At 42.4% G+C, this 16,698-nt stretch overlaps 2 protein-coding genes across 5 annotated transcripts in view; one reads left to right on the top strand and one right to left on the bottom strand.

Annotated features, from left to right (window-relative positions):
- Positions 1-5,727, bottom strand: part of ARMC10 (armadillo repeat containing 10) — a gene marked incomplete at its 5' end in the record, with an annotated part of 33,850 nt that extends 28,123 nt beyond the window's left edge. For all 4 annotated transcript variants that reach the window (XM_079711028.1, XM_079711029.1, XM_079711030.1 and 1 more), the window contains one exon: positions 5,589-5,727. In XM_079711028.1, the coding sequence (XP_079567154.1) occupies positions 5,589-5,727 (139 nt within the window). The remainder of the gene's footprint in view (positions 1-5,588) is intronic.
- Positions 5,728-6,193: 466 nt separating this feature from the next.
- Positions 6,194-16,698, top strand: part of FBXL13 (F-box and leucine rich repeat protein 13) — a gene marked incomplete at both ends in the record, with an annotated part of 183,443 nt that continues 172,938 nt past the window's right edge. The window contains 1 exon segment of the mRNA XM_079711473.1: positions 6,194-6,268. Within this exon segment, the coding sequence (XP_079567599.1) occupies positions 6,194-6,268 (75 nt within the window).

The following is a 16,698-nucleotide window of genomic DNA, read 5'->3' as shown; positions in this document are numbered from 1 at the left end:
GACTCTGACAAGTACAGGTTTCTGGTAACTGACTATACTGCTGAACTGAATGAATAAGCATTTTCAGAACTTTAGTGGAAAACTGATGAACTCATAAAAGTGCTAACAAAAGATCAAAATAAAAAAAAATTAATTACACGGGACTGAGGGAACTGATGAGGATGATTATAATTTTTGTGACTTTCTGTTTGAATAAAAAAAAAATCCCGGGGCTTCCCTGGTGGCGCAGTGGTTGAGAGTCCGCCTGCCGATGCAGGGGACGCGGGTTCGTGCCCCGGTCCGGGAGGATCCCACATGCCGCGGAGCGGCTGGGCCCGTGAGCCATGGCTGCTGAGCCTGCGTGTCCGGAGCCTGTGCTCCGCGGCGGGAGAGGCACAGCAGTGAGGGGCCCGCGTACTGAAAAAAAAAAAAAAAAAAAAAAAATCCCACAAGGACTCAGAGGCAAAAAATATACCAATCAATTTTCACTGCAAAGTAACGGAGCTGTTACAGTGGAGGATTACTGGACTGAATGTCAATATTATGACATAGTATGACTGTGTTTCGTGTTTGGTAATTGCAACCATTGTTGCTTTTGTTGTGGTCATCCATTTATAATGCTTGGTGTCAGTCTATTTATCTCTTGTGAAAATAAAATACAGTGTGTGTGTGTGTGTGTGTGTGTGTGTGTGTGTGTGTGTGTCAAAAACGAAACAAAACAAAACAACAACAAAATAATAATAAAATATTTTTTTTAAAAAAAAGAATACTCTACCCAGCAAGGCTCTCGTTCGGATTTGACAGAGAAATCAAAAAGCTTTACAGACAAGCAAAAGTTAAGGGAATTCAGCATCACCAAACCAGCTTTACAACAAATGCTAAAGGAACTTCTCTAGGTGAAAAAGAAAAGCCCAAAACTAAAAACAAGAAAATTATGAAGGGGTAAAGCTCACTGGTAAAGGCAAACATACAGTAAAGTTAGGAAATCATCCACACACAAATATCAAAAACATCAACTGTGAGGAGAGTAGAAATGCAGGACACTGGAAATGTATTTGAGATTAAGAGACCGGCAACTCAAAACTATCAAAACTATCTTGTTTATATATATATATACTGCTATATCAAAACCTCATGGGGGCTTCCCTGGTGGTGCAGTGGTTGGGAGTCCGCCTGCCGATGCAGGGGATGTGGGTTCATGCCCCGGTCTGGGAGGATCCTGCATGCCGTGGAGCGGCTGGGCCCGTGGGCCATGGTCACTGAGCCTGCGCGTCCGGAGCCTGTGCTCCACAATGGGAGAGGCCGCAACAGTGAGAGGCCCACATACCGCAAAAAAAAAAAAACCTCATGGATGGTAACTGCAAACCAAAAATCCACAACAGAAACGCACATGCTTCCTGATTTCAAACTATATTATAGTAATCAAAACAGTATGGTATCGGCACAAAAACAGACACATAGATGAGTGGAATAGAACAGAGAGCCCAGAAATAAACCCACACATATATGATCAATTAATTTATGACAAAGGAGCCAGGACTATACAATGGGGAAAGAAGAGTCTCATCAATAAATGATGTTGGAAAAACTGGACAGCTACACACCAAAGAATCAAACCAGTTCATCTGTACCATTTTTCTACAGATGAACCAGTCTGCAAGGCAGAAATAAAGACAAAGATGTAGAGAACAAATGTATGGACACCAAGGGGGGAAAGCAGTGGGTGGTGGTGGGATGAAATGGGAGATTGGGATTGACATATATACACTAATATGTATAAAATAGGTACCTAATAAGAACCTGCTGTATAAAAAATAAAATAAAATTCACACAAAAAAGAAGGAAACCGAACCACTATCTCACACAATACACAAAAATCAACTCATAAAGGATTAAAGTCTTAAATATAAGACCTGAAACCTAGGGGCTTCCCTGGTGGCTCAGTGGTTAAGAATCTGACTGCCAATGCAGGGGACACGGGTTCGAGCCCTGGCCCGGGAAGATCCCACATGCCACGGAGCAACTAAGCCCGTGCACCACAACTACTAAGCCTGAGCTCTAGAGCCCGCGAGCCACAACTAGTGAAGCCCCTGCGCCTAGAGCCCATGCTCCGCAGTGAGAAGCCCACGCACGACAACAAAGAGAAGCCCCCACTTGGCGCAACTAGAGAAAAGCCCATGTGCAGCAACGAAGACCCAAAAGCAGCCAATAAATAAATAAATAAATAAATAAATTCTTAAAAAAAAAAAAAGACCTGAAACCTAAAACTCCTAAAAAAAAAAAATAAATGGTAAGCTCCTTGACATGGGTCTTGACATGATTTTTTGGATTTGACCAAAAGCAAAAGCAACAAAAGCAAAATAAACAAGTGGAACTACATGAAAAAATCTTCTGTACAGCAAAGGAAGCCATCAACAAAATTAAAAGGCAACCCATGAAATGGGAGAAAGTATTTGTAACTCATATATCTGATAAATGGTTACTATCTAAAATATAGTAAAAAACTCAAGCAACTCAATAGGAAAGAAAAAAAGAAACAATCTAATTGTAAAATGGGCAGAGGCTCTGAATGGATCTTTCCCCAAAGACATTCAAATGGCCAACAAGTACATGAAAAGGGGCTCAACATCACTAATCTTCAGGGAAATGCAAACCAAAACCACAATTAGCTATCATCTCACACCTGTTAGCATGGCTAGCCTCAAAAAGACAATAGATAACAAGTGTTGGTTAGGATGTAGAGAATAGGGAACCCTTGTGCACTGTTGGTGGGGATGTAAATTTCCAATCACTATGGAAAACATGGAGGTTCCTCAAAAAATTAAAAATAGAACTACCAGGGACTTCCCGGCGGTCTAGTGATTTAAGACTTCACCTTCCAATGCAGGGGGAGCAGGTTCAGTCCCTGGTGAGGGAGCTAAGATCCCACAGGCCTTGTGGCCAAAAAACCAAAACAGAAAACAGAAGCAATATTGTAACAATTCAATAAAGACTTTTAAAATGGTCTACATCAAAAAAAACTTTAAAAAAATTCTAAAAAAATAGAACTACTACATGAGCTAGCAATTCCACTTCGTGATTCCATGAAATCACCACCTTGTAAAGATATTTGCACCACCATGCTCACTGCAGCATTATTTACAATAGCCAAGACATGGAAACAACCTAAGTGTCAATCGACGGATGAATGTATAAATAAAACGTGATCACACACACACACACACACACACACACACACACACACACACACATACATACAATGGAATGCTATTCAGCCATAAAAAAGAAGAAAATCCTGCCATTTGTGACAACATGGATGGATCCTGAGGGCATCATGTCTAGAGAAATAAGTCAGACAATGAAAGACAAATACACAATGATCTCACTTTTATGTGGAATCTAAAAAACTCAACTCATAGAAAGAGTGTCATGGTGGTTGCCAGGGGCTGGGGGCTGAAGGAAATGGGAAGATCTGGGTCAAAGGGTACAAACTTCCAGTTACAAGGGCAATGAGTACTAGGAGTGTAAAGTACGGCTTGGTGACTATAGTTAACAATACTGTATTGTACACTTGAAAGTTGCTAAGAGAGTAGACCTTCAAAGTTCTCATCACAAGAAAATTTGTGGTGATGGATGTCAACTAAACTTACTATGGTGATCATTTTGCAATACATACAAATATCAAGCCATTATGTTGTACACCTAAAGCTAATACAGTGTTTATCTCAATTAAAAAAAAAAAAAAGAGGGGCTTCCCTGGTGGCGCAGTGGTTGAGAGTCCACCTGCCGATGCAGGGGACACGGGTTCGTGCCCCGGTCCGGGAAGATCCCACATGCCGCGGAGTGGCTGGGCCCGTGAGCCATGGCCGCTGAGCCTGCGCGTCCAGAGCCTGTGCTCCGCAACGGGAGAGGCCACAACAGTGAGAGGCCCGCGTACGGCAAAAAAAAAAAAAAAAAAAAATCACCCTCCAAAACACAAGGGTGATGCTGACAAAATGGGTATTTCTCGAGTCTTCTTCAAAGAAAAAAGTGTAGCTTCAGGAAGGGGCTGTGAGCAACGTATTTTGTAAGCTGCCTGGCCAAGGTACTCGTGATTTTGGGGGGGGGGGGGCGCGGGTAGTAAGACTTTGTCAGTGTTCATCATGTTGAGTAAGTATAAGTGAGAAGGTATCTGAGTTCGGGTCACCTGACTACTTATACAGAAATATCTCTGACACAAAGACAACTAAGTAGGCTCTGGAAGTAAGGGTAAGTCCAAATCTTTTTTAAAATGAATTTTTTTCCCCTTGTGACAAAAGGGAAAGAAACCTTTCACCCACTCCCTTTTCTGAGAACATTTCCTTGAGCAAACTAGTAATTGTAAATCCTTTGTCCCTTTGATATAAATATACATCTTTTTAAAAGCTAAGTAAGCCTCTTGCCGGTTTAAAACCCAAGAAAAATCTTTCTTAGCGGCTTTGGTGTCATCTGAAGTGTAAACATCAAGGAAGATGGAGTCCCCATCTCCTTGTCTCTGTGTGAGTCAGTCGGTTCTTGGCTCTGTGTTGTAACTACGCGGTTATCACAGATACTGAGAAGTCTTATTTTTCTTCTACATAACGGCTATTAGCTAACACAAATACCACCCCAACTACCTGTGAATTTAGAATGAACTATGTGTAGCAAATGGTTCTGTCAAGTCCTCTTAAGGACAAATTACTGTTTATCTTGAGGGCATGTCCTTAATATGAAATAAGTTATAGGTTACATCTGGCTGGATACATAAAGGGGGTGAGAATTCTGTCTTTGCAATCCCATTAGCAGATTGCCCCTGATGGGCGTAGCAATCTGGTTTAATGCTTATTCTCTAATAAAGCTATTTACTTCTTTCCTACATTTGTAGAGAGGAATTTCTTGGTTGGCAGGAGATTTTATTTTTAATTATTTCTGTAACAGCTTCCATGACCTGAAATACCCCCCAGAACATTCAACAAGTTGTTAGAATCCTGAATGCAGCAATCAATTTTTGGACCGAAACCTAACCATGCACTTGTCCGCCAGGAGGGTGTCCTCCATGTAGACAATTGTTCTAATTTGATATACATAGCTATATCTGTATCTCCAGGACCTCTCGCATACTTTGCATGTATATATAGACCACGGCGACTTCAAAGTACCTCCCCTCAGAACTGCCCCTCTGGCGTCCCTTCTTCCAGGCTAACTGCACGCAGAATTTCATCTATCGCCCCAGAATCCCCCTGGTAACACAAAGGCCGGGAGCAAGCTTTAACGTTGAGAGGCAATCAACACGCTTTTGAGAAACAGTCCTCCGCTGTGACGTCAGACTCAGACAAGAAAGTCTGGGCAATTTTTCATCCCGGAATTTTGAACAAAGAAATGGAGGCAGGGAACCAGCTGTGAACCCTACACTCACCCAATCAAGTGGAAGACCCGTCTTTTGCACCTGGGCTTCCCGACTTTGCCCTTCTCATCAGCCTCCCTCCCTGGCTGGGCTCCTTATTTACTCCCAGCACTGGAAAGCCACGAGCACCTGTGGCGTCTTCAACCCCCACTCTGGGAAAGCCACAGTCCCAGTCCCCGCCCACCTGCCAGGCACCCCGTGGTCTCACCTGCAGACGGCGAGAGGCGAAGCCGTAGCCCGGGGCCGCCTCGCCGCCGGCCCCGCGTCAGCCTGTAGAAGCAGTAGCAGGCGCCGGCCGCTAGGACCAGGCCCGCCGCCACCCAGCCCACATACCGGGCGCCGCCCATGCTGCCGCTGGGGCCACGCGCAGCGCTGGGCCTGGCGCAGGATGGTCCGAAGCCAGAGGGTGCTGTCGCCGTCCGGGTTCTAGCCGACGGAGAAAGGAAATGGGAGACTGAGCTCCGCCTCTCGGAAACCGCCCTGTCGGCCCGGACGCCTCCCGGCGGCTTCCTCGAGTCTGGGCGGGGCGCGGGTGAAGGAGAGCGAGACTCGGTGAAGAGCTGCAAGGACTGAACACCCCAAGAGCACACACCAGGGGCCTCCCGCGGGCCGGCCCAAGGTTCACCTCCCTCCCGGCAATCCGCGGCCCCAAGGTGGGCGCTCGGGGTAACGCAGCGCCTAGCCCCTCCCTTCCACGCAGCGTGGTCGCCGGGGCAACGCCGAGACGCGCTAGCCCCTAGCCAGGCGCGGCTCCTGCTGCGCGGGGCGTGAAGAGCAGGCTGGAAGCGCGGAGTTTCAGCAGGGCCTCTGGTCATGGCCTCGCTGCGCCTTGCCAGCCCCAGGCTGAGGAACTACTTCAAGGAGAACTACATTCCTCAGGTCTGCGAGGTACTGGAGCCAAGTGGCGTCGGAGTTACAAGAGAAAGGAATTGGAGGAGCTTTGCCAGACGAGGGACTGGGGTTTGGTGGAGAGAGGGAGTGGAGGTTCAGAGGAGCGAGAAAGAAAAGGAGGAAGTCAGATTTGGGCAGGTCGGCGGTCTGGGCTGAACATACAGATCAGAGAGTTGAAGACAGAGGGGTGACAGTGGCTGAAAGGGGGGAATGGGTGACATGTCCCAGAGAGAAGGAACAAAGGGCCTCAGGACAGAAACCCCAAACTCCAACTTTTAAGTTTTGGAAAGAGGAGCCTGAAGACTAGAGGAGTGAGAATGAAGTGCTGTGGAGACAGAGAAGGAAAAGCAGGAGAGTGTGGCTTTATGAAGAGAGTGGGCAATAGTGTCACCTAAGATAAGGACCTGAAAAGGTGTAGTGGATTTGACCCAAGGTGAGTTTGGGTTTTCAGTAGAGCGATGAAGGCAGAAAATAGATTTAAGTTGGCTGAGGAGTGGAAGCTGAGACCTTTAGATGGAAGGTAGTTAGCCCTTTGTGAAGGGAAGGACCGCACAACCAGGACTTAAACACGGGAGGAAGGACTGTCCTCACCCACCCGCCTTGTAACAGGAGGGAAGGAGGACAGGGGTGGATAGGTTTTGTAGGTTTGGGGACAGGAAGTCAACAAAGTTCTCTTCTGGTGACTTCCATTTTCTCTGCTCATATTAGGTGAAATATTTGCCAAGAATGAGTATGTTTGGGTGGGGATGGAGGGTGCAGAAGAGGTTTTGAGTAGTTAAGCTATGCGGAGAAGGAGGGAGAGTTAGAAGTCTAGGGAAGGAAAGAGAAGGAGAGCCAGGCAGCGCTGAGAGCCCAGCTTGGGGTAGTAACTCTCCTACGCAGGTGGGAGGGCAATTCGGTATAGCTCCTCCTTTTTGGATGGTAATTTAGAAATATGTATTAAAATGTTAAATATGAATACCCTTTGACCAAGCATTTCCACTTCTGAGGATCCACTTTAGAGACATATTTGCACATGTAGCCAGAAGGATGTACAAGTATATTCATTATAACATTGTTCGTAGTGAAAATGGTTATTATCTAAGTGTAAGTAAGGGAATGGGATATTATGTAGAACAAAATACACCAGTACCTTTTGAGAAGAAGGGCTCTCCGTGACATATTAAATTTTAAAAAGAAAAGAAAAAACTGCAAACTGCTTAACAAAGTGTCTACTACAATCTAGCTACCTATCTGATTTCATATATGTATGTATATGTGCATATATGTGTGTTTATATGTATATATATGTACATGCATATATATATCTATATTTAAGACAATAATACATGCATAGAACATATGGCAAACTTAACAGCAATGTTTTGGGGAATGGTTTTAGGAGAGAACTCTCATCTTTTACTCCATATACGTCTGTATTGTTTTAATTTTTTTATGATGAGTTTCATTCATGTTTTACCTCTGTACAATTATATTTGAAAATGTGTAGAAAGCATGGGACTCATCTTCCCAGTTATATGATTTTCTCAAGCAGCACTCAGTAAATCAGATGCAGGTACACAAATAAGAGTTGACTTCATCCAGGATAGGAGTTTGCCAGACATATATAATGGAAGGGCAATGGTGAGGGATCTAAGCTTTTGAGAGTGCCTGAAGTGATGGGCCAAGGACTCTAAGGACTGGGTGGGAATGAGAACAAGACATAATACTGATATGTGGGTAGAAAGCAGAAGTTTGTAAGAGGAGAATGAAGAGGGGTAGAAGGAGTAATTGAGTGAGGGAGCTGGAAAACAGGAGACGGGGGTCAGAAAGTGGAATGTTTGTATAGTTCTCTCTCAGTATCTTCATCTTTTTGTTTGATTAGACCTTTTTCTTGGTCAGATATATTAACACATGACTTCATAGTGCAAAATTCCAAACTTATAAAAAGGAAATGGACTTAGTTTCCAAGGGGAAAACCTGAAAAATCTGTGGATCATCGATTTTCCCTCTTTGAAACCATTTTTGTACTATCATATCAATGCAAGTAGGCCTGGAGGGGTGAAACTATCCTGGGGAGAAAGAGCCTCCTCAAAGGACCTAATACAGTTGTCCCTCAGTATCCTCAGGGTTGGTTCCAGGACCCACCGTGGATACTAAAATCTGTGCATGCTCAAGGACCTTATATAAAATGGCATAGTATTTGCATACATACATGCCACTGTATAAGTCACCTCTAAATAAATCATCTCTAGATCACTTATAGGACCTAATCCAATGTAAATGCTATGTAAATAGTTGCTGGCACATAGTGAACTCTTTTGCTTTTTGAAACAATAGAATTCTTCCCCAAACATTTTGGATCCACATTTGGTTGAATCCACGAATGAAGAACCTGCAGATACAGAAGGCTATTTAAGATTCAGGCTAAAGCCATTCTGAGTGATGACTCAGTCCAAGTTGGCCACGGAGCAGGTAGCACAAATGGACTCAAGGTGAGGGTCAGGGAACATCAGGAAAGTAGGAACCTCTCCTTGCCTTGCTCTCCACTTGCCATAACACTACATGGCTGCAAGAGGCATCCTTGGTTCCTCCTCTGGATGGGAGCTCCTCTTCCTCACCAGCCTACCATACTGTTTTGCCCCTAGAGAAAAGAGGCCCTTAGAAGTGCTCCCCATTGCCTAAGACGATAGTCTTCTGAGGAGTCCTTCACTCACCTCTGCTACCACGTTACCAGCAGGTGCAAGAGAGCCTCACACACCCACCTCAACCTGGTTACCTGCTTCCCCTAAGAGACTATCAGGCTGAATCCCATTGTGTCTCATATCCCTGTACATGTATTCGCCTGACCCAATTTTCCATGCCTAGCACTCTTCTAAAACCCATCTTCTGCAAGTTTTGGAATACATCATCTTTCATCACAGATTTCTATGTATATTTAACCTCTTCTGAACTCCACCTACCTGTCCTGAATAAAACCTGGCTGTCTACTTAGGATATCATTTCCCTGCCAACTTTTGAATAGAGGCTGATTTTTTTTTTTTTCAATCCTGCTTGATTCACTGGGCTTACTGAATCTGTTGATTGATATTTTTCATCTGTTTTAGAAAATTCTTGGTCATTTTCAAATTCTGCTTCTACCTAATTCTCTCTTCTCCCTCTGGGACTCCGATCATAAATATGTTAGGTTTTTTTTTTTTAATTTAGTCCTACATGTCTATGCCTCTTTTGCTCTATTCTGTTTTTTTCCCCATTCTCTTTTCTGTGCTTAAGTTTGGATATTTTTCATTGATTGTCTTCACGTTTACAGATTCTGTTTTATGCTGAGTCTCATCTACTGTTAAATACATCAAATGAATCAAATGAGTTCTTAATTTCACATGGTATATTTTTCAGTTCTAGAATGTCCATTTGATTTTTTTATACATACCAATTAATATTCTGCATCTTTTCATCCATTTTGTCTATCATTTCCTGTTTTCTTTAACATGTTAGTTATTATTAATTTAAAACCATTGTCTGTTAAAATGAATAACTTTGAATTAAATTATTAGAATTTAATTATTAGAATAGAATAAATGTTCTTTACTCAACTTACTGGTGTGATTTCTGTCTCCTGACTGGACGCTGACTGATACAGAAGGCTTAAGTGGAACGCTACACAGGGGACTTTCTGGGGAGTTGGAAAATGACTGAGGTGTAGGTGTATCCATTGTCAGAATTATACAGCTAGGATTTGTGTTGAATTCATGTAAACTTTACCTAAAAAAATTATAATTGAGAACAGGTGGAAAAATGGGTGAATATGTAGATAATACAAAGATCACAGAATGGTGATAATTGTTGAAACTGGGTGATGGGCACATAGGGGTTCATTATACTATTGTTTACTTTATACACGTTTGAAGTTTTCCATAATAAAAAGTTAAAATAAATGATAGTCATGGCTGGGTGTTTTTTCTCATAATGTATGTAGCTAGGGATGGATGAAATGACAGGCTTGATTTGGCTGTGTAGTCATTTTCTGTTAGCTTGCTGTATCAATTATTCATTTCTGTGTAACACAACTGCAAAACTTCATGGCCTAAAACAACATGACTGATTTAGTTTGCTCAAAAATCTGAAATTCTTTTTTTTTTTTCCTTTGTTATATTTAGTTTTATTTTATTTATTTATTTATTTTTTGCTTTATAACAAATTTAATCAGTTATACATATACATATGTTCCCATATCCCCTCCCTTTTGCGTCTCCCTCCCACCCTCCCTATCCCACCCCTCCAGGCGGTCACAAAGCACCGAGCTGATCTCCCTGTGCTATGCGGCTGCTTCCCACTAGCTATCTACCTTACGTTTGGTAGTGTATATATGTCCATGCCGCTCTTTCACTTTGTCACAGCTTACCCTTCCCCCTCCCTATATCCTCAAGTACAAGGTTTTTTGCAAGGTTTTTTAGGGAGAGCTTGGGCCTTTCCATGGGCTGCTTGGACTTCCTCACGGTATGGTGGCTGAGTTCTAAGAGCAGGTGTCCCCATAGAGAACTAGGTAGAAGTTATATCACCATTTATGACCTAGGCTCGGAAGTCAACATAACATTATTTTCACCTAGATTCAAGAGGAGGGAACATATACCCCACTTCTTGATGGGAAGTGTATCAAAGTCACATTGCAAAAAGAGCTCATGGGATGGGATATATTGTTATGGCCATTTAAGGAAATACAATCAGCTATATACCTGGCTTGTTCATTCAAGGGGCATCTGGGATCAAGTTGGATCTCAAAGTATTATCTGAACGAATAAGCTGTGGATTACAACACTATCACCCAGTAAGTGGGTCTCAACCCTTCTATAAATATCCCTTCTTCTTTCTTTTCTGTGTTCCCCAGGAGCAGATGTATACTGGACATTAACAAGTTGCCTACACAACATCTACTTCCCTCTTCCTAATATTTCTTACACTCTTATTCCATAAACTACCTCTTCCCCGTATAGCCCATATGCTTCAGGGAAACTGACTATCCCTATCTCTGGGGTTGGACCCTGATTGGCTTATGACAACCAGCACATTCAAGTTCCCTGGCCACAACGTTTGTGACTATGACAGGTGGTGGTGAGGATCGTGGGACGGGGCAAGATGTGACCTAAACCAGTTTAGATCAGGTTGCTTGGTTGGAATGCTGGGACAGAGATATAGCATCTCTGGATGTTTGTGGGGAAGCATGTAGCCCTGGGAGCCATTGCCAATTCTCCTGTGTCCACAAGGAAAGATGGTTTTAGGGTGAGTGGATTCTGAGGAAGGTAGAGTCAGGAAATGGAAAGAAATCAGGCCTCTAGTGACATCAGTAAGTCACTGGGTTAAATTCATCCAAAGCATGATCTACCTTTAGAATTTCTAGTGTAGGAGCCAATAAACTCCATGTTTAGTTGAGGCTTATTACTTGAACCCTAAAGTGTGTAAAGCAATACAAGAGGATTATCTATTATTACGAGATTGCCTAGGTTTGATTCTTGGCTTTGCCAATTACTAATTGTGTGACTTTGAGCAAGTTTCTAAATCTCTCTGCCTCAGTTTTCTGTGTAGTGAGATTCCAGATGGATGAGAGACAGGCCTTTAGTTTCTAGAGTGGGAGAAAGCAATTGTGAATGGGAAGAACGGGAAAAGAAAATCACAAAATGTGTCCTGAGGCAAATCAGGTTCTGGAAAGAATACATGGGAAAGGTGAGGATCTGGAAATGGAGTCCTTTATAGTATTCACTCTCACATATCCCTTGGAAAGCCTTTGTGAGCTTCTAGAGGTTTGCACACCCGCTTAAAATCTGCTGGATTTTATGTTCAATTCAAGTTAGGTGTTTTTTTTTTTCTTTTAACAACAGATTAGGCTCTGGACACCAGCCAGCCTTTTTTTCTTGGAGGGGATGACAAGAGTGGTCAGCTAAGAAGGGTACATTTGACCATTTCATCAGCAAGCGTTTGCCAGGCATCTACCATGTGCTAGTAGAAAACAGCTTCAACCATTTGCAGCTAGGACTCTGAAGCTGTCTCTAGCTCAAACTTTCTCCTGAGTTCTCTGTGCATTATCCCTTTGGGTGTCCTACAGACACATTGAAGAAGTGAAAAGAAATAGGCGAAGTTAATTTTAACAATAGATTTTCTACAAACCAATCTATCCAGGCTATAATCATTTCAACATGGACTCAATATAAAATCATATTAAGTCTTCAAAATTGAGTGTGTATTTTACACTTGCAGCACATCTCAATTTGGACTAGCCACATTTGAAGTGCTCAGTAGCCACATGAAATTAGTAGCTGCCATATTAGTGCAGGTCTAGAATGCATTAACATATTTAATAAGCCAGAGAAAATTACCTTTGACCCAGATATCATCATTGTGTCTTTGAGAAGGTTGTTGCTTTCACAGGCACCAAGCTTCTGGAACTTCAGGAAGAGTCTGAGTGGCACAGGGAGGGTGGAGCGGCTGTCTGGTCAGGTTGGTCACCTGCAATCAGAGTCACACATGGGACAGTTGTTCTCACATGCACCGAAATAAATTGATACCTATTTTCAAATCTTCAAGAATCACAGTGATTAGTTTCATATTGTGAAAAATGAACAAAGTGATATGAACATGCTATAGACTGAACGTTTATGTCTCCCCAAAATTCATATGTTAAAACCCAATCTCCAGGGCTTCCCTGGTGGCACAGTGGTTGAGAGTCGGCCTGCCGATGCAGGGGACACAGGTTCGTGCCCCGGTCCGGGAAGATCCCACATGCCGTGGACCGGCTGGGCCCGTGAGCCATGGCCGCTGAGCCTGCGCATCTGGAGCCTGTGCTCCGCAACGGGAGAGGCCACAACAGTGAGAGGCCCGTGTACCGCAAAACAAAAACAAAAACAGAAACAAAAACCCAATCTCCAATGTGACGGTATTAGGAGGTGGGGCCTTTGGGAGGTGATTAGGTCATGAGGGTGGAGCCATCATGGATGGGGTTAGAATACTTACAATGAAGAGTCCAGAGAGCTCCATTGCTCCTTTCATTGTGTAAGGGCACTGTCAGAAGATGGCCATCTATGAACCAGGAAGTGGTGCTCACCAGACACAGAATCTTCCCGCACTTTGATCTTGGACTTCCCAGTCTCTAGAACTGTGAGAAATAAGTTTCTGTTGTTTATTAGTCCCCCAGTCTGTGGTGTTCTGTTATAGGAGTCCAAATGGACTAAGACAGAGAGTAAGTCATGGACTAACTGCTGCCATGGCTTGTCTCAAACCACAAAACCCTTTAAATCTTTAGCTGAGAAAGACTCCAGGGGAGACTTCGGGGGACATGAGTAGAGAGTCAACAAGTGGCCCTGCTATCTTTCTGAATTGTACCATCCCTTTGAGATTCTCTCTTTGGTTACTGTTATATCTTGCATCCTTATCTAAATAAAGCCTGTTCCCCAAAATGACATATCGAAGGTATAGAAAATCATAGATGGCTAGTATCTTGGTTGGCTTGGACTGCTATAATAAAATACCATAGACTGGGTGGCTTAAATAACAAAAATTTCTTTTCTCAGTTCTGGAGGCTGCAAGTCTAAGATCAGGGTGCCAGCATGGCTGAGTTCTGTTGATGGCTCCCTTCCTAGCTTGCAGATGGCTGCCTTCTCACCGTGTCCTCACTTGGCAGAGAAAGAAAGAGAGCAAGCTGTCTGGTGTCTCTTTATATGAGGGCGCTAATCCCATAGTGAGGATCCTACCCTCAGGACCTCATCTAAACCTAATCATCTCCCAAAGGCCCCATCTCCAAATACCATCACATTGGGGAATAGAGTTTCAAAATATGAATTTTTTTAAAATAAATTTATTTAGTTATTTTTGGCTGCATTTGGTCTTCATTGCTGCATGCAGGCTTTCTCTAGTTGCAGCGAGTGGGGGCTACTCTTTGTTGCAGGGCGTGGGCTTCTCATTGCAGTGGCTTCTCTTGTTGTGGAGCATAGGCTCTAGGCGTGCAGGCTTCAGTAGTTGTGACTCATGGGCTAAGTAGTTGTGGCTCGCGGGCTCTAGAGCGCAGGCTCAGTAGTAGTGGCGCACAGGCTCAGTTTGCTCCGTGGCATGTGGGATCTTCCCGGACCAGGGCTTGAACCCGTGTCCCCTGCATTGTCAGGTGGATTCTTAACCACTGCGCCACCAGGGAAGCCCCTCAATATATGAATTTTGCAGGGACACGGTTCAGTCTATAGCAGCTAGTAAATGTAAGAAAACTAATTTAACTGCACTGAAAAAAACGAAATGTAGATGAAAATGAATTATTTTCATCAAATCAACAAATATAAAAATGTTTTAATTCTCAGTGTTGGCAAGGTGAATGGGACACTCCCACTGGCTATCAATGAAAGTATAAACTGATAATATCTTTTTAGAAAAGCAATTTTGAGAAATGTATGAAGATCTTCAAAATATACATTTTGATTCTATATTCTATTTCTAAGGAACTAGAGGTGAAGATATGTACATTTCATCATTAGTAGTGATAATATGTATATCATATAATTTTTAATAATGGGAAAAAGTTAAAAACACCTAAATGTCCAACCATTTATAAATTTTAAACTTTTATGGTATAATTTTATGCAATAGGTTATCAACCAACCTCAATACGTGATGTTTTGAAGAATTTTTGATGGCATGGAAAAATGTTCGCAATGTAATAACTAGCCAGAAATAAAAGAAGGTATATATAGGTACTTCCCTGGTGGCAGAGTAGTTAAGAATCCTCCTGCCAAAGCAGGGGACACGGGTTCGAGCCCTCGTCCAGGAAGATCCTACATGCTGTGGAGCAACTAAGCCCGTGCGCCACAACTACTGAGCCTGTGCTCTAGAGCCCACGAGCCACAACTACTGAGCCTGCATGCTGCAACTACTGAAGCTGGCATGCCTAGAGCCCATGCTCTGCAACAAAGAGAAGCCACAGCAATGAGAAGCCCATGCACTGCGATGAAGAGTAGCCCCCGCTCACCACAACTAGAGAAAGCCCGCACGCAGCAGCAAAGACCCAACGCAGCCAAAAATAAAATAAATAAATTTATTAAAAAAAAAACTATATGTAGTATGATCTTAATTTTAATTTTGTAAAAATATATGTATTGAGGAAAGACTGAAATTAAAATTTTTATTAGAGGCTATTTCTGGTTGTCAGGATGTTTGTTGCTTTTTATTTCTTTGTATTTTTTTTCAACTTTCCAAATTACATAGAACATATACTATATTTATAATCAGAAAAAGTTCATATATTTAAACAAAATAATGAAAACAGGCTTATGTGTAGTGAAAAGTGCCTCCTTTTTTGCTTTCCCATACTATTATCAAGTGAAATTTATTGATGGAGAATTAGAAAAAAAAAATACAAAGACAGCATAGGAAGCATAAAAACACTCATTGCTGGCAAGTGCTGGTTTCTCATCCTAGGAAACCAGCTGGCTGGCCAGTTTGCAGGCCTGTGTCTGGTCTCCCTGGGATGAGAGCCCTTTTCCTCTGGCTGCTGTGCCAGCTGAGATCTCCTGGACACCCTCTTTCCTAGATGGGTCAGCCTCTTTTCCTGCTTACGATGGCACTTTCATAAAATCTTCTCACTCTGCTTTCAGGTATGCCTGTGTGTGAGTAATTGCATACTGATAGATTTCCAAAGTTTTTTTTCTTTTTTAGCAGAATCCCAGGGTTCTAAGGACTCCTATGGGGGATGCTCTAGAAGTTAAGAAAGGATCTAGATTATATTTGGCGATTCTCATGAGTTTGGGAGTTTTTTAAAGATTTTTTTTTCTGATTTAAAAAACAAAATTTGAAACCACTGTGATCAATCACAGGAAATAATCTCTTCCTTCATGGTTCATGTCCTCCATGTTGCAGCAAGTGAGTAGACCTCATAGACCATCAGCACCTAGCACAGTGTCATGCAACCTAGGTGTATTATTTATACAACAGATATAAACATAGAGACCTTTTTTTAGACCTTGGAGTCAAGTATTGTTTTAAACTTTAATTTTAGATTTGAAAAAAAAAGTGAACTAAATGACCAAAGACTTGGGAATTTGGGCAATAAAATATTTACTTTCTATATATTATTCTAAGATTTGGCAAAAGTATATTTCAGAAATTCAAAGTTTTTAAAAAAACTATCTACATGTAGACACTGAGAGCCTGCGCCTCGATACAATTGTGGGGAAACTGAATATTGCCTTCTAATTCTTCACTCTCACTATATTCATTGTTTCTCTCTCTGAGAACTCTGAAATACTCATCCCACCACTGTTGGAATCGCCTTCCTTGGAGATATTCCTTCCAAAAGACATTTGTATTTTAAAAGCTATCACTAAGCTAGGAGTCCATACAATGAAGCCCTATTGGTAGAATATCAAACAGTAGGTTATCAGAAGTATTTAGAAATCTGTTTCTCTCTCAATTTTCTACAT

Source organism: Hyperoodon ampullatus (genome assembly GCF_949752795.1).
Source record: "Hyperoodon ampullatus genome assembly, chromosome: 9".
NCBI lineage: Eukaryota > Metazoa > Chordata > Mammalia > Artiodactyla > Ziphiidae > Hyperoodon > Hyperoodon ampullatus.
The sequence above is the reverse complement of the archived record's forward strand: the minus strand, read 5'-3'. Positions and strand labels throughout refer to the sequence as shown.